At 48.2% G+C, this 24,329-nt stretch overlaps 1 protein-coding gene across 22 annotated transcripts in view; it reads right to left on the minus strand.

Moving 5' to 3' along the window:
* CAMK2G (calcium/calmodulin dependent protein kinase II gamma) overlaps positions 1–24,329 on the minus strand; it is a 56,209-nt gene that overhangs the window by 3,849 nt on the left and 28,031 nt on the right. For 3 of the 22 annotated variants that reach the window (XM_040485427.1, XM_040485442.1, XM_040485443.1), the window contains 11 exons: positions 22,026–22,109; positions 21,735–21,777; positions 19,139–19,201; positions 17,093–17,136; positions 9,658–9,690; positions 7,383–7,451; positions 6,198–6,242; positions 4,316–4,364; positions 2,994–3,107; positions 873–948; positions 409–503 (listed from right to left, as the gene is read on the minus strand). In XM_040485427.1, the coding sequence (XP_040341361.1) occupies positions 409–503; positions 873–948; positions 2,994–3,107; positions 4,316–4,364; positions 6,198–6,242; positions 7,383–7,451; positions 9,658–9,690; positions 17,093–17,136; positions 19,139–19,201; positions 21,735–21,777; positions 22,026–22,109 (715 nt within the window). Of the gene's footprint in view, positions 1–408; positions 504–872; positions 949–2,993; positions 3,108–4,315; positions 4,365–6,197; positions 6,243–7,382; positions 7,452–9,657; positions 9,691–17,092; positions 17,137–19,138; positions 19,202–21,734; positions 21,778–22,025; positions 22,110–24,329 lie in introns of those variants that run through there. The other 19 variants (XM_040485430.1, XM_040485445.1, XM_040485431.1 and 16 more) reach the window with 16 other exon arrangements.

Below are 24,329 nucleotides of genomic sequence, written 5' to 3' on the forward strand. Positions count from 1 at the left end.
AGTGCCCTGCTACTTGCTTGTACATTCTTATCCTGGTTTTAATTTCCTCTACTGTGAAATCTATACATACAGAGCTTCATTACTACTTGCTGACGTCATCTCAACCTAATCTCAGTGGTTTCCAGTCATTGTGGAAAGAGGTGAGGCTTAAAGGAATCGTGACCCTGATTGTGCCACAAAGCAGCTGCAGAATGACGGGGCACGTGGGGCTCTGAAGCAAGTCCTTCAAAGGTGTCAGTTTAAGACCATCCTCAGGGCACAAGGAAGCAAACACATAGAACAAGGTGCAGCCAAGCAGGTCAAATAAGGGAAAAGCAGGCAACTGGGAAGAGGAGATGGTAAGCAGGGACAGAGGCAAAGGGGGTAAAGGGTCAGGCAGGAGTATATCAGCAGCACGAACCCACTCACGATTCTCAAAGTAAAACTTATGGAAATCCATCCCCTCCACGAGGTTACCAAGGGCCTCAGGTTCAAAGGAAGTGAGGCCTGGATCGCAAATCTTCCTGCAGAAAAAAAAAATAGCCTGTCAGTCTCCTATAGGATTACTTGTCTTTCTTCCTTGTCAGTGATGTCTGTCCTGCAGCATGTTAGCTGCGGGCTAGGTCTGACAAGATGGCTAAGATCTTAGGGTCTTACCCTCTCAGCCCACCACCAAGACACCATGGCAGGGGTGGGGAATGGGGGTAGGTGGGGGTGGGGTATTATCATAGGGTATCTATCTGGGAGGGATTCCAGCCCAAGGGCCTGGTATTTAATTCAAGCATTGTGACCAAGGCCCAGCCTTCCCTTTTCCCAGGGTCCAAGCTGATTTTGGGGAAGTGGGAAGGCTTCTACAGTTGACTTGGGTCTCAAGGAAATGGGTCTCTACTCACGTGTAGGCTTCAAAGTCCCCATTGTTGATGGCCTCAATCAGTTGTTCTGTGATCTTAATGATCTCCTGTTTCCGCACTGCGGGGGGCGAGGGGGGGGGCGGGGGGGGAAATCCAGCAATTTACCTGCACGGGATTGAGGAGCTCCCAAGTGACAGAGAACCCTCCCCAATCCTTCAGAGAATCCCCTGTGATCTCTGTGACAAAGACATCCCTCTTCTCTGTCTTTAACATTAAGGCCCTCTGCAGAAGAGTGAGCCCACTTTTCTCTTCATTCCTTCTCTGTTGTCTGTAGAGCTAATGGCCCCCTCCTCCTGAAGCCCACCCACTGGTTATGGCTCCCTGGCCTTTGTCTCCCTCTCCATCAACAACCAGGATGCAAAAAACACTCTTGTCTTTTACAGTTGAGGAGCCTAGCCATCATGAATACTCTGACCAGACTCTCTACCCCATCCCCAGCACATTCAGCCTCTCTAAGAAGCATCTCCTGATATGGCTGTTTCCACCACCCACCTACTTCTCTCACCTGAAGGGGCTCAGTCAGGTCTCAATTACCACCACCACTACACCACCCCAGCCCTCATTCAGTGGTCCAGAACCTAGTCCTGGGCAACAGCCAGCCTGAGAGCAGAACCTAGCCAAGGATGAGGGCTCCACAAAGATGAACAGAGCCCTGGGACAGATGCTTAATTCTCTTTACCCTGCTCATCTCCTCCACAGGGCTTTTCTGGGATAAAGGATCTTGGAACTATAAACACTCTTTTTAAACAGAGCCTCTCACCAGAGAGATGTCTCCATTTACCCTGGACGAGGCTTAGAATAGCTCTAAATCTCGTACCAGCTCTCATGCCAGGATGCGTCCCCCAAGAAAACTGAGACAAGGTTCAGAATGACAGCAGGCAGAACTGGTGCCCAAAGAGCCCCCAACCTCCACCCTATCCAAAGCCAAGGGACTTTTGGTGGCATCCTACACTCACAGGCAGCTCACTGACAGGGAGCGCCACTATCAGCAGAGGCCACCAGGGTAAGAGAGGGCTCAGGCTGAGCTCAGGCCAACCCTGACCAGAGCCCCGGGCTGGCCCAGGCCACAAGCCTTTCCTCACAGGAGCGAGAGGCTGCAAGACAAATGCGAGCATTAGAACAGCACAGCCAAGAGGCACAGCTGGGAGAGGGCAGTGCAGCCAAAGATACAGCCAGGTGGTGGCCCCATAGCCACCAGTACTGTCACGGAGGCAGCTCCAGGTGAGTAAGCAGCATCTTAGGGGAACAAACGAGCTGCATCCACTTTCTAGAGGCAAGCAGGTATGTGAACACACACACACACACACACACACACACACACACACTCATACACACCCCCTCTCCAACCCACCAAACCCATTTGCAGGACCTGACTGGGGCCCTAAGGGTGAAGAGGATTGTGTTTAGAAACTTTAAAAGGACAGATAATAGAAGGAAAAGAAGCAGACAAAGGCATCCTCTACACAGACACAACTTAAAATAAAAATATGAGCTACCATTAATCCAGCAAGGCATCATATCAAGACATTCTACTATCTCATTTATTTTCATAACAGTGCTATCAGGTAGGTGCTATTTTATTCCCATTATACAGATAAAGAAGCTGAGGCTCGGGGAGATTTAAGCTACTTCACACATTTTGAAGCTGGGATTTAAACTCAGGTCTGTCTCACCCCAAGCCTCATGCTCTTAATATGATGTGCTGAGCCTCAGGAAACACCAAATCCCAACATGGTTCTTGGCTTATGGCAATTTCACCATCATCCCCGCTCCCACCACCTTTGACCTGATTTCTGACTCAGCCTTTCTTCCTGGCTCGTTGCTGAGGCAAGGCCCACTGAATATCCCAGTGGCTTTCTATTCCTTCCCACAATGCCATGTTCTTCCACCCACTCTTCTTTATGTCTTTGGGCCCTGGTCCCAGGGGCCCCTGCCTGGTATTAACAGCACCTCCAATCAGCTCCCCCACCCAGCAGAGGCCGAGCTCCCCAAGCTTACTAAGACAGATAGCTGGGCTGGGCTGACAGCTCTGGGGGGGATCCCTGAGGGGCTTCAGGACGAGCCAGGGAGACAGAAGCCAGATTGTGCCTCCCTCACACTTACTGGCTGAGGAGCAGAGAGAAGGCTGGGGCTGCATGCCTGCAGAGGGGGCTGTTCTGTCCCGGGAGCTCCGTCCTTCAGGCACCGAGCTGCCATTCCCAGTGCGGAGCGGGGCAGCTAGCCAGCCAGGGCAGGGCAGGGCAAGGCAGAGCAGCCAAAACAAACAGAACAAGGCAGGTGAGCGAGCAAGCCAGACAGGACCCAAGCCCGTGGCACTGCAGAGCTGGGGCAAGGCAACGCCTCGGGCTGCTGTGGACACTGGACCACATCCCACGCTGCCGCCTCTGCCAGAGAGGCCTCCCAGCTGAGAGCCCCGGGAAGGTGCACAGACTTGGGCTTGTGGCTTACAGAGGAGCCTTCAAACAGACTGTACAAGGACCCCTGCTCCCAGGGAAGATGTTCTAGGGCGCTAGGCTACAAGGTCAAGAGCCCAGCAGTGAAGGAGCCACTGACTCCACCAGCATCACCAGAACTGAACTGCTCTGGCCTTAATCCCAGCAGCCCTAGAGGTACTGTTGTTTATTGCTTTATACATTTATGCTATTTTTTTTCGTTCCCAAAGGTTTATTGCCCCCTTACTGCTCCTGTGTGTGTTCTCTTAGCTCTGTCCTGCAGCATTTCTCCATCTTTTCTGAGAGCCTGGCTTCAGGCCACTTACTGTGGCAAAGGGAACAATTCCAGGAGGCCAAACCAAAGAGCAGGGCAGAGATTCCCAGGGGTCTGGCCTGCCATGCTCTCCCACACCCCCTGGCCCTCCTGGCCAGGCCCAAGCTTAGGGTGGTGGTCCTCACAGGACCACCTGGATATGGCCAAATGTGGTTCTGGCTCCATCATTCATGTCAAGACTTTGTGATGAGAGTGACTGATCCCAATGTGCCCAGGACCGTTCTAGTTTTAAAACTGAAAGTTCCACATTCTGGGAATCACCTCAGTCCTAGGGAAATTGGGACCATTGGTCACCCTACTAATGACTCACTATATTTAAGGGCTACTTCTGCAGGGGCTCAGGATGTCCCTGTACAGCGATGTCACATCATTATCAGCAACAGGAACAGTTCTCTGAGTCCTGGCCCTGGAAAGGCTTAGGAAAAACTCTAGGTTAGCTATTCCAGACCTGGGGTCAAAAAAGAGAAGCCTCTTGCCTAGCCCAGCCAGGCCAGACAGGGACCTCACAACCCACAGAGAGTAGCTTTTATGCCAAGCCCTCTCCTAGAGTCTAAGGAGTCACCATTCTCAGTTCTGGGGACAGACAAGACAGGTGCCCCACTGGAGCCAAGGTACCAGGGACACTGCTAGGGTCCCTTCCCGACCCTGCCAGCACCTACCTTTGAGGTCTTCATCTTCTGTGGTGGTGTTGCAGCTCTCTGTGGAGCCCTGTAGGCCAAAAAGAACATGTTTCTATAACACTCAGGCCCTTGGAAACCAGAGAAACTGAGCAAAACAGAAGCAGAGTATGTGCTCCTGCAGGAGGTGCAAGGAAGAATCATAGGAAGTTCTATTTTCACCCTTGCCATCTGACTTTTATAACACCTTGGGTTCCCAGATCCCTTCCCAAGTCTTCCCCAACTCAGTAAATGACAATATCTATCTTGTTGTTAAAACCTACAGTCACCTTCTAGGTTTGATTCTAGGTTGAATCTTTGCTTTCTATTTTTTTTAAATGTTTATTCATTTATTTTGAGAGAGAGAGAGAGAGAGAGAGAGAGCGTGCACAAGTAGAGAGGGGCGGTGAGAGAGGAGAGAGAGAATCCCAAGCAGGCTCTGAGCTGTCAGCACAGAGCCCAATGCGGGGCTCGAACTCACAAACCCTGAGATTGTGACCTGAGCTGAAATCAAGTAGGAAGCTTAACCAACTGAGCCACCCAGGCACCCCTCTTTATCTTATATCTTAATTATCCAATCTAAATTCAAATCTCTTAGTTCTACCTCCAAAGTAAGTCCTGTCTCTTAACTCTTCATTTTTTTAAAAAAAGATTTTACGTTTAAGTAACTCTACACCCAATATGGGACTCGAACTCACTACCCCAAGATCAAGAGTCACATGCTTCACCAACTGAGCCAGCCAGCCTGGCACCCCTACCCCTTCTCTTTAAATGCACAGCTACTATTTGATTCCAAGTTACCAACATCTGGGACCTGAACTACAATAGCTTCCTGGGCCCCCTGCATCCATACTTGCCTACCTCCCTAAAGCTCTTGCCCATAACACAGCCAGAGGGGCTTTTCAAAGTGTAAATTAGACTATATGACTCTCCTGCTAAGAACCTCCAATAGCTTCTCCTGACTGCTGGAATAAAATGCAAACTACTATGAAGTCCTACGAAGCAGGCCTGCCTGCTTCTCCAACATCATCACCCTGCCCCCCTTCCCCCTGCCCCCGCCACTCCCTGCCCTCTTCCCTGTGCCACCGGGATCCCCCCCCCCCCCCCCCCACCGCCCAATGCCACTCTCCCCTAGCTCCATGCTCTAGGCTCTGCTTCGTTTCCTCTGTTCTGTATACATGCTAAGCTCCTACACTTGCAGCCTGCCTGTCTAGGGCATTCTGCTCCAGAGTCAGCCCAGCTGTCTCCTTCCTATTGTTTAGTTTTTAGCTCAAAAATCACCTCTTGAGGGAAGTCCTTCCCTGACCACTTAATTAAAGGCCTTGTTCACCCCCCCCTTTTTTTACTTTGTATCATTTCTTCATAGCATTTACCACTACTGGATTTTATCTTACTTATTTGGTTTTTAGTTTATTATCTGCCTCCCCCACACCTGTGGAGAGAGATTTTTATCTTGTCATGAGTAGTGAAAATAAGACAAAGTTACTGAGGGCATAGTGGGGGAGGCAATGGAGGATGTTCTAAGGGTCTGGTTATACTCTCCTCTGTTTTTCTAGCTAATTGCTGCCATTTAAGCCTCACAAGTCATGGAGTAAGATTTAATTATTATTATCCTCAATTTACAGAGAAGCAAATTGAAGTGCAGAGCACCAGAGTGACAGTGGCCCCAGATTCAAACCCAGGCCTGCCTGACTATAGAGCTTGAAGTATACTGCTGTCCAGGAAACAAACAGATGCACGGTATTCCCAGCCTGGACTCCACGCATACTGTGGCCTCGAGGTGTGGCCTGTCATCTGCCATCTGCAGGACCCATAGACCCTGTGATCCAGCCCACCTGTTTCCTGCTGATCCATAAAGCAGGAGACCAGCTCAGGAGCCACTCACCTTGATCCCATCTGTAGCATTGTGCACCACGGTGGTTTGTGGCTCCTGTGAGAGAAGATGAAAATTACCCTCTTGACCTCAGGACAGACCTACAGCTTTTCCCTGAGGGACCCTATCCTTATCCCATCACAGACCCTATGATGACCACTGAGGCCTGCCCACCAGCCATTCCCACAAGACAAAATATCCTGGCTCAACTGGGTCCCAGACAGCTGGGAAACCCCAGATTTAGGGGACAGCACTGGCTGAGAAAGAAGGAGAGGCCTGGCACTTAACAAAAGCAGGTACCAGGGAAGCTGAGAGGTCAAGGGCCTCTGTCCCTGATTCCTTGATTCCTGCTAGATCTGAGTGTTCTTTCCCACGGGACAGGTACACTGGAGGAGCTGTGGGGCTGAGGGTCCAGGCCAGGCGCTGCCAACAGCATTCATCAAGGAGTATGTAGGAGGAAGGGACACAGGGAGAGTAGACTAAGGTCTCCCAGAAAGACCCAGGATGGCCCCTCAGCAAGCTGAGCCCAGAGAGCTGCTTGCTTTACCACCTTTCCCCAGAGTTCCTGTCCCTGTCGTGCCGTAAGGCAGCACGAGGGTCCGGGTCTGCAGGCACAATTATCCCTCCTTCTCTCCCAGTCACCCCCCATGCTAACTCTCTAGTTAGCCACCACTAGCAGAAGGTGCTCTGGGAGCACACAGTGCCCCCAGCATGGGGCTCTCCAGGAACTCAGAGACCTCAGCACCATCCAGAGGTAAGGGACCCCAGCCCTCCTTCTTGTTCAAAGCTTTGCAAAGGAGAAGCCGAGGCAGAGTTTACAAGGAGCCTCTAAGAACCGATGTGCAGGTCCGAAGAAAGCTCCTACCCTCTTCTTTTATAAGCCACTCACCTTCCCGGCTCCCACAGCAGACCCATGGGGGCCCAGCCTGGGGCTGAGAGGTTTAGCTGAGAGCCCTGACCACTCTTTCCCCCCAAAAGCGAAAGGAGCAGGAGCAGCAGTTGTGCGGTGCAGGAAGGAGCATGGCCACACGGGACAATGAGGGGAAGGGGCCCACAGGGCAGTACACAAAGCAGCCTGCTCTATAGGGACTAGAAGGAAAGGGCCAAGGAGGCCTGGGAGGGAGGGCAAGAAGAGGAAGGGAGAAGGAGCGGGAGGCAGCCAGGGGCAGGGGCGGAGAAGCCGTAGTCAGGAGGTACCATGGCCGTCTGCAAGGGCGCGGGCTCTTGGGCTGGGCTTACGAGACTGTTTTTGTTGTTGCTCTGTGGCTGAGACAAGAAAACAGATGGTTTAGTTCCTCTAGAGTTACCAAAGCTGCTCAGGTTCGACTCCCAGACCTCCCTTGCCCCCCGGCCTGGCCCGGAGGAGCTAGGCCTGAGGTGGCCTCCATAATACTATGTGGATGGGAGCAATGGTCGGAGAGATGATCAATCCGAGGAGGGGAGTATTGGGAGAGGCCCAGAGACCTAGCTCTGGAAGCATCCTTAAGGTGGGATTAGCCCTGAGGCTTGTTTTAAAGCATCTCTCCAGAAATCTCTGCTTATGTCAGATGCCACATCACTGCACAATCATACTTCGCTCAAAGAAATTCAGGATCTTCTTATTTTACAGGGAAAAAGAAGGGTGGTTTATAAGAGAGCAGAACAAAATTCAGAAACTCTGGGCCCCCTATCTGTGGGCAGTCTCCTGCTGCCCTTTCAACCTGCCACCTGCATTTCCTTTCCCTTAAAACATCAGCTCGGAGCCTGATCTGAAAAGAGGAGGAACATGAAGAGAAAAAAAAAACCTCGCCTAGAAGATGGTGGCGAGATTTCCTCGCCTAGAGGAAAGGGGGGGAATGTGACTTTGGATACAGAATGCACCCACTGCCCCCAGGGAGCAGAGACAAGGCTATGCAGTTGGCACAGATATATTTTCTGCCTGATAAATCTTGGATTTGCTCAACTGGGAGTGAGAGCAGAACTCCAAGGCAGGGCAGGTGAATCCAGGGTGGGTGGCTGTGGCTATGGTCCCAGAACCCAGCCGCCGGGAGAGTAGGCTGCCTAGCAGGCCAACATTCCTAACAGCAGCAGACCACTGGGATATCTCCTTGCCTTTTGAAATGTTATACTGAATGGCACAGCAAGGAAGGTGGGGGAGGATGGTGAGGAAGGAAGGAGGCTGATCTCCGGGGTGGGGGAGCCGTATCTATAAGAGGCTCTTTTGCCTCTTACAATCCCCTCTGCTTCTTATGATACCCTCACCAATGTACTCAGTATCACTGGGAGTCCCAGTGGAGCCAGTGGCCACCAAAGAGCAGCCTGACGCCTGCATGTTCTTCAAAAGACAGAGAGACAAACATGTAGCTACCATCTCTGTGCAGGGCACAAATGAGGACACATTGGCAGTTAGGATGTGCTTCTTCCTTCCTAGGACACACACAGAAAGCTAGCAAGACTGTCCTACTTCTTGACTGGAGGCTTCTTTTATGGCTCCTTAGACCAGACCTGAAGGCATCCAACCCTAGCTTGCTGTCAATGGCTGACATGTCCCCAAACCCAGTGCTAGGCATGGAACCTTAAGCCAGGTACCAAGTACTACCAGACTCCACTGAACTCTGCAGGCTGGAAAAGAGAGGTCCCAGGAATAGTCAGGATGTGGGTCTAAACTCACATAAACTCTGCTCTCTTCTATTCCCCACCCCCCTAGCTCAGCTACTAAGTCTGACCTGTTTGGGACTCATTGGATAAGGCTGCCCTCCCTGCAAAGCCTAGCTGAGACAGAGATCTTGGCAGGGAGCAAGAACTCCAGGGTGCTCTTAAGCCTGCCATATCTGCAGAAGGCTGAGATGTCACCCAGGTGGACCAACCTCTGGCTTTAATGGATGGTTTCATAACAATTCAGGCTGCTCCCTCCCCTTGGTGGCCTGTGTCCCATGAGAAAGAAAGGTACGTTCTCTGGATTCTTTCAGCTGCTCCTCCTGAGGGGTGGGTGGGGAAGGATGAAATGTTGGGCACAGCCTGTTAATGGGCACTTGCATAGGGGAAAAGGCTGACAGTAAGGCTCAGGGCTGTAAGCCTACAACCAGGTCCTCTGCCCACCACACAGATGCCCACCAGCTGCCAGTCTGTAGCAGGAGGCCCCAGTGAGCAGGGCCTCTCCTCCTGAGCAATAGCGAGTGAGGGTCTCTCCCTGTGACTGCCACCTGGCTCCGAGTCCCTCCTAGCTTCACTTCCTGCCCTGGGCTGCTGGAGGCAGTCCAAGCTCTGCAGCAGGGGGTGCCATACCATACATTCCGATGCCCATTTTTTAGGTCACCGGGAAACCTTGGGCAATGGCCCCTGCTTGGCAGGACAGGCCACGCTTGCCCACACAGCACAGACATGCAGTGAGGATGAGTGAAGCACACACACATGGCAGAATGGGTTTGCGTGGCTGGCAGGCGGGCACGCAGGCAGCATGGAGGAGGCAGATGGGTGGGCAGGCAAGGCTCACCATTAGGTGCACGCTGGAACTCGACTTCCTTTTCTGGACACACCACAGCGAAAGGGAAAGAGAAGGGGAAAGAGGAGGTAAGAAGAGAAGCACAGAGACGCCGCAGGTTAGTGCAGCAGCGCGGGCTCTGCCTCAGGAGGAAAGAGTGGAAGAAGGAGACCTGGAGCCCAGCACCAGAAGGATTAAAACAGCACCTAGACCACCAGGCACACAAATCCCTCCAGACCCTGGGAGAATACCTCCTTTGCTGTCAGGTTCACAAACACAGATTTAGTATATTCTAAAATGTCTCAGCATTGCTCAAAGCTTTGTGAAGAGATTAACTCACAAGTTTATGAAGGTAACATTTTGCTGCAAATTGATAGGTTTGGGCTTACAAGGCTGGCTCTCCTATAAGGTTATTTATTTTCTCTCATTACTAGGTCTGCCCAAAATTTGGGCAAGCAGCTACCAGGTAAATAGCAAAAGCCACTCGGGGCCATCCTCAGCTTTAGAGACATTATACTTCTGAACCTAGTTTTTTTGTTTGTTTGTTTGTTTTTTGCCGCACCCCTATACTGCTTTTCAGATAAAAATGTTGAGCTTTTGAAAATCATCTGGTAAACAGTGAATTGGTAGCATCCCTTTCTTTGTCAGTGTGGCCATGCTCATTTATAAGACTACAGTATCTCACTGCATTTTGGAATTAGTGGGAAATGGGAAAATAGGAGTGCTGGTGATTAAAAGTGCGGTGATGACAAAGACATCAAGATGTGAACCAGGGGGAATGCTGAAAGCAGTGATTCTTTAGCCCTCAGCCAGATGCTCATGGACTTTATGCTCAGATGTGAAACAAGAGCATAAACATAAAGACCACATGGAACACTGAAAGTACATCTCAGAAAGCTGTGTCTAAAAGGTGAAAGCACTTTATAATTAGCTTGCTGGGAGACAGAAGTACCCTTGGAACATGTCCTATCTGTTGTCTGACTACTATTCTAGGCACAGTGAACATGTCAGATAAATGCTCCTTTCCTCAAGAGCCTGCATTCTACTTTAGAAGACATCTTCAGGACGGTATTAAATTGAAAAGAAAGGGACTACAAGTATTGAAAAGAATTGAAAATTACATCTAAAGGAAAAGAAAGCCTAAATATAATTGGGCAGCTTCTGCTTCTTTTTTTAATTTATTTTAAATTAAAAAAAATTTTTTTAAGTTTTATTTATTTATTTTTGAGAGAGAAACAGAGTGAGTGAGCGGGGGAGGGGCAGAGGGAGAGGGAGAGAGAGAATCCCAAGCAGGCTCTGTGCTGTCAGCATGGAGCCTGACGCAGGCCTCGAACTCACACACCGTGAGATCATGACCTGAGCCGAAACCAAGAGTTGGACTCTTAACTGACTGAGCCACCCAGGGGCCCCTCTTTTTCTTTTTTTTTAAAAATCATCTCTGTGCCCAATGTGGGGCTCAAATTCACGATCCTGAGATCAAGAGTTTCATGCTCTACTGACTGAGCCAGTCAGAAACCCCTAATTGGACTTCTTTTGCATTAGTCTTTCATTTATGCCCCAAAATGAGATTTTACTTCCAAAATTATTCCTCAAAAAGAGGAAGGTGCGCTACATCCATACTTATCCTTTTATCCAACTAGAGTGTTTACAATGTGAGGGAAGGTCCATCTTTTTAATCTCCTCTGTGCCTAGCAAAATGCCTTAAAGTTAGCATATGATCAACAAACTTTTGTTGAGTTGAACTGGGTTTGTGGACACTGGTTTCTCCCCAGGCTAAAGCAGAGCACAGGTTTCTAACTTGCCCAGAATCACTGGAGTGAAAACTGCAGGGACACTGACCAGGCCTAATCTTGGTTCTTGTGATTTTCAGGAACACGCTGTCAAGCTTTCACCTGGACTTCACCTTAGGTAGAGCACTTTCTATTGTCTGCTTCACCTAATGGGGAGTAAGTTCTCAATTCCAGCTGCCCCTCTTTTTCCTAAACTGTCCTGCAGGAAAACCTAAGATAATCCTCTTCTACCCAAGGGCTAGTTTCTACTGGGTTAGTAGACTTCTTCCAGTTCCTCTCTCCATCCTTTCAGGGCTTTGCCCTCAACCATGTATAGTTGAGCTCCTCTCAACCAGCACAATGCAGCATTGTTTCAATACCAGATCATTTTTAAAGAATCACATCTCACTTTTATTTAAAAATTAAATATTTAAAATTTGAAATCAGAAAAGGGTTCAAACCTACTTTCCATACTTAAACAAATATCCAAATAGTACTTAAGGAAATGGCTATATCCCTTGTTTTTTTCTTTTGTTCCTTTATTTTTTTTAAAACTGGATGGCCATTCTGGCCTTGGGGCTAGTCCTCAACTAGAGGCCTCTCAGGATCTGAGAGTTTGTGCCCCCCCCCCCCAGAGTCTTGTCCTCACAAGTGGCTGTCATTCTTCTACAGACCCTGGGTCCCTATACCACTATTAAATAAGTCTAACCAGAACCTGGGGTCCCTAAATTCAAAAAGAGTCAATGCTCAAACCAATGCTAATAGTTCAGCATCTTGTGAAAACTTCTGGACAGTGAGAAACAAACCTCTCTACAGACCTTAAACACCAGGAATTGGGAAGGGGAAGCTGGGAAAGAAAGGTGGGTCTATAAGAGCCCAGGATGCTCACAGGTCAGCATCTTTTGGGCAACTTCATAGGCCTCCCTCATATACACATGTGGTGACCTTGACCTTCAAGAGAGTCCAGAAAAGTTGAACCCCACACATCTTGCATTGCCCTCCCCTCTGCCTTTGCCAGTACTTCCATCCAGCCACGCCATTCACTGTTATATACATGTTCCTGATTCTAAAAGGTCTGTAGCCATATTATAAGCAACTTGGAAAACAAAGAAGGAAAAAAACCCACCTAATCCTATTTGTCTTGCTAGTCTTTTTTCTTACACAATTAAAAAAACATCATTATAAGCTACATACAAGTTGATGCCTTACTTTTTGAAACAAACAGTATTTTGATTTTTACTCTGATTATCAAAGTAATGCACGGTCTAGGTAAAAAAGGTAGAAAACATAGAAAAATATATAAAATAAAAGTTTCCCAAATTCCCATCATCCAGTGAAGTTACTATTAATACTTCATGGGGTTTCTTCCAGTTCCTTTTCTATCCACATGATATATACCAAATATAATCAAAAACATATCATTTTTTCAAACAAAATTTAGATGATAGTGTACGAATTGCTTTATATCCCACTTTTTTTTTACTTAATATAAAACATTATATAGTCATGAAAATTAATAACTTTGTAAAAGTCTAGTAAATGGATTTCTTGAATTATTTGGTCATTATCTTATTGACTTTTGAAATTGTCTCCAATTTTTTCAATTACAAATGTCATGTTGAACATCCTTCCGCTTTCAGTTTTTTTATTTTGAATTATTTTTTTTCTAAAGTTTATTTATTTTTTTTAGTCATCTCTCCACCCAGCATGGGGCTCAAACTCACAACCCTGAGATCAAGAGTCACACGCTCTACTGCTCTACCAGCTGAGCCAGCCAGGCGCTCCTTGAATTTCTTTAGGACAAATTCCCAGAAGTAAAATTAAAGGGTAAAAAGAGCAGGAACATTTTTATGGCTTTTGACATGCAGACTGTTTCAGAAAGGGCCACTGTTATTTATGCTACTATCACAAACTTAAGAGTCAAAAAATGGCACCTCATTTCAACCTGCATTTCTTTGTTACTAGCAAGGCTAAACATCCACATTTATTAACCAGTTCTACCTCCTCTTTATGGGGTTGTCAGTGCATCTTCTCTGACCACTTATTTACTGGATTTTAGGGGGGATTCTTATTTGTTAGAGAAAGCTTTTTTGTATAAAAATAATATTAACCCTTCCCATCATACCTGCTGTGAATATTTTCCTCAACTTGTTGCTGGCCATTTAATTTTGGATGATTATTCCCTTCTTAAACATTTGCATCTTTGCCTCTGATCCAGCTACTATATTCAAAGTCTTCTCTCAAGCACAAAACTCATGTACTGAGCACATAGCAGGATCAGGCACTGGGTTCCCCACATACGTTCTCATTTAAGGCAATTTATTTAACGATTTTTTTTTTTTTTTTTTTTTTTTTGCCTAGCCCTCCTCCTTCTCAGTGCTCTGTAAGGTCAGACAATGTTGTACACATATGTTCTTCTCCCACCTCTTCTGTGTTTTCTGTTTCCTTTGATGATTCCTCTTCTTCCAGCCTCTCAATGACAGATAGCCCTGAAAATATGCATTTACTGAACTTTTAAACCTTCATGCGCTTTAGATTCATATGGGAGAAGGGGAGTATTATTAAATTCAGATTCCACCTCCCACCCAAAGCTTCCTGAATCTGAATTCCAGGGTGGATCCTGGAATCTATATCTTTTTAATTAGCTCCTTAAGCTAATATTACAAGGCTATGCCTAACACTCATCCTTGGAGGCAGCCATCTAGAAAGTTCCATCAGAAACCTGTCCTTCAATGTCTCCTTTATCCATCTTTTTACTACCACCTCGGCTGTTACTGCTTTATTTCAGGTCCTACGTTGTGCAATCACTTTTTCCTTCAGGCTTTCAGAGCTACTGAAGTTCCCAGAATCACCACACTGTTTCAAACCTATACATCTTGTGCTATTTCCTCTGCCTGGAATATCCCTCCCATCTCCTGCCCACTTCAACCTAGCAAGATCAAAGGAGTCCTTCAAACTCAGGTCATGGGCCATCTCCTTCAGGAAGATTTCCTGTTTTGGCTCAGATGCTGGCTTCTGCTCCCCCAGCACCTGCCCTATATACACCTCCCTCATAGACCTTACCAGACTACATGGGCACCGCTGGTTTCTCTGTCTCTCTCCAACTCTGAACACCTTGCAGGGTGGATTATGGTGTTATCTTCCCAGTTCCTGAAGCATGGAATTTGGCTGAATGAGTGAACTCCTGTGATTCACTCATATGAGCCCTATCTGCAGGTCTAGTACTGACCTCTTCCCTGGGCTACCCCAGGTACTTCCCAGCACCTTAAAAGTCCTCTCCACCCAGATCTTCACCTGTCTCTCAATCTCAGTGTGGTCAAAATAAAACTCTGGCCATCAAAATGGGCATTCCTTCACAATTACTCCCATTTTTAGCAGAGTTACTACCAATTCTTCCAACCTTCAAGGAACTCTGACATTATCTTTGATGGGTCCTTTTTAACATATTCAGTGTCAACTTCCTTTGAAGTTGGGGCAGCCAACCTCTAATCACAGCCTCCCATTCTTGGATACAGCTGGACCAATTATCTACAGGCACTGCCTATTCTTAATATTTGTTTATTTTTGAGAGAGAAACAGAGTGCGAGTGGGGGAGGGGCAGAGAGAGAGGGAGACACAGAGTCCGAAGCAGGCTCCAGGCTCTGAGCTGTCAGCACAGAGCTCAATTCAGGTGTCAAACTCGTGAACTGCAAGATCATGACCTGAGCCAAAGTCAGATGCTTTAACAACTAAGCCACCCAGGTGCCCCTAGGCAGTGCCTATTCTGATTAGTTGGTGCCTGTGCTCTTGTGGTAGTTAAGTATTTTCAATATTAGCTCTTTCTATTTCTAATCACCTTTTCTTCACTCTATGCCCAGATCATTCTACTTGATACCTCTGTGTCTAGTTTCCACCCTCTTCTATTCATCCTTATACCCTTAGCCAAATCTTTTGAAAGCATAGCTCTTGCTGTAGCTTCCCTGCTCAGTGGCCTATATTTCCTGTGGTCTGACACACAAACCTCTAATCCCTCTGCCCAACCAGACCAGTCCAGCTGTATTTTAGATATCCTTCTACCACAAACCCCATGTTCCAGTTGAGTAGAGAACATCAATATGCATGACAGAACCCATACAATTACTTTGTCGTTTTTAAGTTATAGAAGGAATGCCTTTTCATTTTAAGGAAAAATACATGTGTACAAACTAAAAAACGAAAGATATGTCTTTCCACCCTGTCCTCACCACCAATCCCATTCACTAGAGGCAATCAGTGACTGGGTTCCAGTCTTCCTACATCCTTTAAGCTTTCTCCAATAAGCTTTTGCCCAGAAGCTTCTTGGACTGAACCATGCAATGCAGGGTCCAGAATCAATACCATTCAGTGCCTAGCTGATTTCAGGTATGTCCATTTTCCTATTCGATTAACTTTGCAACTTCTCAAAGCTAGATGAAAACTACATCACCCCTTCTATCTCTTGTGTGCCCCTAGAATTGAGTACAGCACTGGGCCTCTGATAGGTACTTATTAAATACTTTGTAAAGAACAATTGATTCTAGCTTCTTTCCCAGATAGAAATATGCAAACTTTCTCTCCAACTAAACCTTCTACCTTTTCTTAACTTGGCTCCACCCATCCAGTTCATGTCCCTATAACTGGGGGACTGCTTGTCACCCCCCCACTCTATGTCAGCAGGTGTGTGTGGAGCCCAAGCTCCCCTCCTTGGGGCAGAAGTACACAGAAGCAGGCATGCAGAGAATGAAAAAGAAGAAGGGGAGGGGGAGGGAAACGGGGCACACATATATATCTCAGCGGGGACATAAGATCCAGTGGAAAGGCCCAATTTAAACTTTTGTTGGAATTTAAAAGTTTGGATAATTTCATAGTTTGAAATACCCTATGGTGTAAATTGGTAGGCTTCAGGATAGTATGAACTCCTGCCCCAGCCCCAGGACCTGTTCTGCCCCCAAACATTTACAGAACACTCTGGGACCTGTGAAGACCTCTAGCCACCTCTCTTCCACCTCTCCCAAGTAGCCACTCCCACTAGGGCTTTCTGCTGGTCCCTGTGGGCCCCTGTTCTTTTGCCACAATCCCGTAGGGAAAGCTCCCTAAATGGGAGCAAGCTGTGATACACCATGTCCTTCATCTGTTTCTGAGGAGGCTATGCCTCAAGAGAGTATAAGACACTTTCACTTAGCGGTATTTGAGCTGGGTTCTGGAAGTGCTTTGGAGATAAGGACAAAAAACTAAAAGGATAGTGGCTTCCAGTTCCAAGCCCTGGTACCCTGAGTTAACCAGGCAAACTTTGCTTTCATTTGTTAAAAAGGATCTGCACTCTAAAAAGAAAAAGGAAATGAGAAGACTGACCCAAATGACCTAAAAAAAACCCCTGAGAGTCAAGCCATGGAGATGAGGCATGTGTCTGCAGTCAGGTTCAGGATTCAGCTCTAGTAAATTATAATTTAGATCACTTCCTCTGAGTCTTCATGATCAAACTAGGGTCAAAAGAAACACATCTTCCTCCTGCCCTCTCAGGCCAATGGAACCTGCTGTTCTGAGCACAAAGGTTTCCGGTTTTAAAGCAGAAAAGCAAGGATAGGAGGGTTTCTGGGAAAGGAGGAACAAAGTGCCAAGAACCCCCCATAGAGACATTGGGAGAGAGACCAGTCTCAGGCCAGAGGGGTGGAGACACCTACCTTGACACCACCGTCCGACTTCTTGTTCAGTAGGCTTTTGGCAGCTGTGAAAACAAAAAGGAAAATCAAGTCTCCTGCATTGTACTCTCTCCCTAACCTGAAGTCTGGCAGCCGGATCCGCAAGAGTCCGCTGTGTCTGACAAGGGGGCCAGGAGTCTCCTGAAGCCCCTGGAAAAGGGCCCTCCTCGTAGCCTCAAAGCAAGAAGGGCATCTCAAGCTGCGTCAGACCCTCAGGGTGGCACCCTGGGATCTCTTCTGCCACAGAAGTGGGCTCAGCAGAAACAGGGACACACTGCACTTAGGAGGAGAAACCACATTCAATACTGGAGCTGCCTGGGGTACTAGGAACTCTGCCTTCAACAACTTCACCCAGGTCTGGAAGCAGAGTGCCAGGGTGAAAGGTGAGGGCTCCGTCCTTAGATGCCATGAAATTCCTCAGAACGGCCAAGCTGGAAGGATGCAAGACATCTCCTAAGAGCTCTTAAGAAACAAGAGTGTCACAGTTCACAAAGGAGACCAGACGTGAGGACAGACAGACACAGACACAGAGACCAGGACCACCTACAGGAGGGTTTTGCCAGGGGGTTGAAGCCTTGACTGGGCAGGTCCTTACCAGGCTTACTGGGTCCTATCTGCCCCTCTTTCCTCAGTCTACTCTCTGGACCCACTGAGCAGGAAGGAGTGGGCAGAATAATGAGGTATTAAACAGATTCTAGCCAGGCACAGGATGAGGCTCAAGGCTGAGGAGCTTCGTGTAGGAAGGCTGGTGATGCCTGCTGGTCACCAAGGCCACAGGAAGGTAGCAGACAATGGATGGCAGAGTCTGGGAGGCACAGGGGGATGGAATCAGTTGTCTGATCCACCATGACAACTGGCTCTCCCGGTTGCTACCTGTATGACCTTGAGTGAGTTAACCTCCCTGAACTTCAGTTTCTTCATCTATAAAATGGGATAAAATAGGGCCTAGGTCACAGGACAGTGGTGAGGATCTAATGGGACCATGCATGAAAAGCACTAAGCAGAGTCCTTGACACATAGCAAGTACTCACTAAGTGTAAACCATTGTCACTGTTACTGCTATTCTTCCCTTCAAGTGGCCATTCCTACCCTAGTTGGGTCCCATCTAAGACTAGGGGTCTCTCCATCACAAGAATTCTGACGTCCCAGAAATGGCCTATGGTCCTATCTCCATGCGGGGGCGACTTAAAATTTATTTTTTATGTGTTTACTACTATGCCCGACCACCTACTGTGTTAAGTGCTTTGTATACACCAGAGTTTTCAACCCTGGCTGCCCATTAGAATCACTTGGGGAGCTTAAAAAAATCATTATGCCTATCCCCTGCCTAGGATTCTGATTTTATTTGTCTGGGGTGGGGGGCGTCGGCATCAGGGTGTTTTACAAGCTGTCCTATATAGGCAGGGTTGAAAGCCTTCAACATACATGATCGGAATCATCGCCACGTGATTTATTATCCCCACCGGAGAAATGAGGAAACTAAGGCTGGGAGGGCTGACATGACTTGTTCAGGATGTGGCAGGGCTATCATCCAAAACCAGGGATGGCTCTCTCTACAGCTTCTGCACTCTATAGCCTTTCAGACCTGGAGGCCTGCAAATGCCAGACTTCACAATTTTGAGAGGCATGGCTTCCTCTGTGGGGTCTGCCAACAGTGCTGACAAAGCCTAGTTCTAGCATTGGGCAGCTCCAGCCATGCCCGGGACTGTCTCTGGGGGCTCCCGCTGGCCTTCGCCCTCAGGCAGGCCAGGCCCTCGGCCGTCTGGAGGAAAGCCTCCTGCTACCCAGCTCCACGTCCCCAGGCTATTGCCTCCTGAGAGTTGGCAAGCGCCCAGCATGCACGGCTGGTTAGGGGGCTCTGTGACACCAATGCGCTCGCAGATGCCAAGTTAGGTGGTCCGTCTGGCATGCCCATCTCAGCCCGCAAGCATGGGACTCGCCTCCCTGGTGAGTGGGCCTGGCATGCTGGCCCTCCTGGTGGGGTGGCAGGGAGCCGAGGCAGGCGGTCGGGGGACTCATGCCACGTACCTTGCCCGGCCAGGCCGGCGGCGCTCGCGGCAGGCGAGGCGGGGGCGGAGCTCTGCCTGCCAACTGAGGGGATACAATCTCTCAGTGCACAGAGCTGCCGCAAAGCCACAGGGGCCAGTCAGCAGCGAGCATGCCCCAGCACGAGGCGCGGGAACCGCTGGCCGCCCACGCACAGCAAGGCCCAGGCGGCGTGGCCAAGCCAGCCGAGCTGGGGGAGCGAAGGCGCCAGGGGCAGGCTGATGAGCAGGTGCAGCCAGCCCTGCAGCAGTCTGGGGATCTGAGAGGACTGGGTTCGGTCAGGGTGTGGGGATTACCACAGCTCCAGCACCTGTCCCATAAGCACCTCAGGCGAGGGTCTAAAGCCTGAATCGGTGAGAGATGGTGTCCTTTCTGAGGCAGCCGGGCCCTCGCTTGAGGCTGTTGAGGAAACTGAGCCTCACCTTCAGACCTTCCCTCCTTAGGGGACTTACATGAGGATATTATCAGAGAGCCCTTTTCCGCTGGCCATATTCCAAACAGGAGGGACACTGGCACTCGGGGCCAGGGGCGGGTGCATGGCCCTTGTGCAGCTCGGTTCACTGATGGGCCCTAGCTGCCTATCCCTCTCTTATTCCTCTAGCTCCTTAGAGACACGGGTTGCTTGCCCTCTTCAAGGGAGGTAGCCAGCTTTTCTCAGCCTGTATTTCAGTATTCTGAGGGTGAAGATGCCCAAGAAATGAGCCTCAAGAAAGAAAACAAAGGCTGCTGAAGCAATACATTCTAGAAGCCCTGATTCCACTATTAGCTAACCTGCTAGAGTCTAGGGCTAAGCTGCACCCCCTATTTGGGGTAAACTCAGAAAATGGCCTAGTTCATGCCCAAAAAAACACACAGGTGCCCTTCCTTCTTGATTATACCTGGTGACACCATTTTCTGCAGCAGCTTTTAGAGACAGGCTCTATCCCCAGATGTCCCAGAGTCATACTAGAGTGCTTGCAGCACTTTTTTGGGTCTCCTCTGACCCAGGGCAAAGTGAGCTCAAAGGCTAACAAGGTCTGGGCAGCAAGGACAGGAGGCTCTTTAGGGATGAGTGAAAGTACTTTGTCCTAACAGAGAGACCAATTTCCTGAAACCAGGATACCAATTTTCTGAAATGGGATGGGGGAGGGAGGTTGATGTGGAGGCCTTGGGACAGGGCACATGCTACTGATTTCCTGGTCTAGAAGAAACGCAGTGGCCTGTCTTCACATTTCTTCTACTCGGAGAGACAATAGATCACCATTCTAGGTCAGCACAGAAATGCCCTTGACCGTCCTCCAGAAAGCTCTCACACTGAGAAAGTAGAAGCTTCAAATAATTGGAAGACAAGAAGCCTGATGTGGAACTACAGGTCCATCTCTGTTGGAGGCAGCCAAGCTGTGCTGTCCTGCTCTCATTTGTGAGAGTTGAATCCAGAACCAAAGTCTTCCCCTTATGGATAGCTACATAAGAATGAGTCCCAAACCAGCAACACAGGGGATGGGCCTGAGATGGGACACTTCCCTGGTTCACTTTCCGGTCCTGACCCCAGGTTCTCACTTGGGTAGAGCTCATGAAGACCCAGGACTTCCCATCTGCAGTATCCTCAGACTCAGGGCCCTTAGGTTATCCTGAATCAGCACAGACAAGCCCCTCCTGATCAAGGGGGCAACCCTGGCCCAGAGTGGCTGTCTACACAAGGGCTGCCACACAACTCTGTCTCCACGTCAGCACAGGAAAGCAAGGGAAGGAATCTTGCTATGAGAACAAGAGAAAGGGTCTTCAGCCAAAACAGTGGGGCTGGGGGTTGCGAGGCTGTGGAGGCCGGAGGGGAAAAGGCAAGCTGGGAAGAGACCTTCTTTCTTCAGTTAAGTTCTGACATTAACCTTTTCCTCACAGAAAGCCACTGGGCTTCCCCACTGAGGGCAAACAATGATGGGGTTGGGTTGGGGTGGGGTGGAGTGTCTTGCATCTTAAAAAGACATGCCAAGTGTGATTTACAAATTACTGGTCCCAACTATCCCAATTTCTCAGGCAAATTTAAGCAAGTTGCTTTCCCTTCATCCTGCTGGTCTCTATTTCTTTACTTTTATACAACTAGTATCACAGAGCATATTTTAAGCACAGTCTCTACAAAATGTTTAAGCATCTGGAAAAATTTCTATTAGTCATCCCTACTTAGACACAATAAAGTAGAGATGATCCCAGTAGGCAAATTAATGGTGGTGATTGAGAAGATTCACTACATCTCATCTCTTTCTTTTCCCCAGCACATTGTCCAATACCCTAGTGACTGGCTAAAAGCTTAAAGTGCTAAGAGTCTTTAGAGAATTAAATAAGAATCCCCAGGGACAAGGTAAATGGGAGGCTGGGCAGTTTACTCTTTGGGAGGGTTTAGGGAATAGAATTCGTAAATGTGAACCCAAGAGAAGTCCCCCAGAATCTCATGTAATAGGACCCAGCAGCAGCAGCCCCTCAAAACAGGGTCATCTTCATATTGGTCAAGGTATTGCCTGAGACACCCACCACTGGGATGGCAACACCCTGTTCTGACCCACTCACCTCAGTGGAATTAAAGTGCACGGCTGGGAAAACATACCTGAGAAGTTTCTGGAGACAAGCATGGTCGTGAGGATGGCACCCTGGGGAAAGAAGAAGGGCCTGTCAATTCAGCTGGAACTCTCGAAAAGCATAGCCTGGTCTCAGGCAGAGGGCAGCTGCTGTCCAGAGCCCCAAGGCCTCAGGTCTTTGGGGCTTCCCAACATGTACAACTTTCACAGCTCAGCTCCAGCCAGAAGGGGAGCTTCCTTTTTGATGGGTTAGGACAGGCTTTTGTCCTGTCAAAAGCCATGATTCCAGGATGCTGGCAGCCTGGAAAGGCAAGACTCACCTTCAGTTTTCTCCGTGCATTGAACTTGCGCAAGCACTCCACAGTCTCTTGACGATGCATCATGGACGCCACCGTGGATCGTTGCTGGAACCCAAACAGACAGGCCTGTGAGCCCTCCTGCCAGGTCCTCTGCCCCTCACCCTAGTCCTAGCACTGTTGGCTCTGTGCTCAGCCACCCCTGAGTTGATCTGAAGATAAAATGAGGTCATAGATGTGAAATGCTTTTACAACAAAAGCACTATCCCGAACTCAAGGTTATATAAGGACAAAAATCCGAACATGAAAACATCACTGATAACTGATGCTAGATGAGGAGGGTGCATGAGACAGCACTCTTCCCTTCCTTGGGAAATGGGAGGCTACGGAATGGAAGAGAGTATCCTGTGTGTTGTGATCCTCATGCAGTAACTCCTTCAGCAACTGCTGGCTGAGCACGTACTGCACTCCTGAGCCGTGAGAGAACAGGCAGTGTTCCTGCTCTCTACAGAGAATGTTCATCCCTTCCAAGAGCCCCTCTCATCACACCCCCACAAGGACCTGAAAGCTGATCTGAGAAGCTAAGGGTCTTCACCTTGAAGTACCAATTCTTTTCATCATTTTGGATGGTAATTTCTCTTCAGTGTATCACTGCTAACTTCCTTCCTCCTTAAAGAGTCCACTGGAAATGATTTACAATTATGATGATTTACAATGATTTCCTTGATGACTCAGGGTCATCAATACAAGCATCAATTATTATGTAATATTTTAATAGAGTGATGTCCTCAGGAGCTACTGAGTTATATAGGATGGTGGAGGGTGGGGCCTATGAGAATGACTCCCAGGACATAGTATAATCCCCAGTTCTTGAGTATCTGTTTTAAGTTGCTCACTGCCCCCCTCCTCCCTTTGCTGTTGCTGTCTTGGCTAGTTTGCTAGAAAAATAAATCCCACAACATGCAGCCTGGTGCCCCTCCATGGGGCTGCCCCATAATCCTTCCCCTCATCCTTGGCCCACTCCTTTTCCTGGTTCCCAAAGCAAGTCTGCCAACCTCCTCTTCCCTTTCCTGAGTCTTATAACTTCACTTCCTCCTCCAAAGCATAAATGTTTCCACAAAGAGAAATGAGAGATCATCACACAAGAACTCCTTCAACTTCAGACCCCCATCCACAAAGTGATTTTCATCTGATTTCAACCTCTTTTTACTAGCCCAACCTTTGCTTCTTCAAGTATTCAATATTTTTAATCCTTTATTCAAGACTATATTCTTCTCTATACATTATACTCAAGCCTCTCCTTAAACAAAAATAGAAAACTCCCCTGACTCATCATCTTCTGTATACAGTACCATTTCTTTCTCTCCTCACCCTCATTCCCTCTTCCCTCACTGAAGAAAGGGTTCAGTTTCTCACTCCACTGCCTCTGTCAGTGAAATAATGAAACAATGGCTTCTGATTGGTCAGAGCATATGGATTCTTCTCCATCTTTATCATGGACTCTCTGTGGCAGACCATCCCTTATTGAGACCTCGTTTCTTAGGATCTCCTGCTCCTGAACCTCCTTCGGCCACAGAAGTTCTCATTCCCAGCCCTCTTTGCTGGCTCCTCTAACTGTGTCTTTACTTGCTGGTGTTCAGTGGCCGTCTCTTTTCTTACTGAAGCAAATACAAGCCATAATGGGAATTCGATCAGCATAGAAACAATCCCATTTATTTCAACACCACCCACACAGAAATGACTGCAACCCACATTTCCAATTTTTAACTTCTTTTCTAATCTTTGGAACCACATTTCTAACCACCCATCTGATGTCCCCAGCTAGAGGTCCCCAGACACCACACTCGATATGTATAAAACTAACATCATCATCTTTTCTCACAAACTGGCTCTTCCTCTGGGTTTCCTCTGAATCAGTGAATGGTACAACCCTCTGCTTATTACCAACTCAAAATCTGGCAGTCCCCATAGATACCTCTCTCCTTCACTCCCTAAATCCAACTGGTCACTAAATCCTTTTGATTCTGTCTACCAAATATCTCCCAAATCTGTCCACTCTTTGCCACACCACTCAGTCTCCTATCATTACCCTTAGCTAAGACCTCATCTGGTCTTGCTTAGACAATTACGACAGCTTCCTGAGCCCTCTGCCCCAGCCTCCTTTCTTCTTCAATTTCATTTTCTACAAAGCTTCCAAAGTGACCTTTATTAACTGTGTACTTCATTGCCTCTTCATTTTTTTGTAATTTATTGTCTTCAGATTTTATTTTTTTCTAAGCAATCTCTACACCCGACATAGATCTTGAACTTACAGCCCTGAGATCAAGA

This window comes from Herpailurus yagouaroundi, unplaced genomic scaffold, assembly GCF_014898765.1.
Source record: "Herpailurus yagouaroundi ecotype Mexico unplaced genomic scaffold, PumYag 163, whole genome shotgun sequence".
NCBI lineage: Eukaryota > Metazoa > Chordata > Mammalia > Carnivora > Felidae > Herpailurus > Herpailurus yagouaroundi.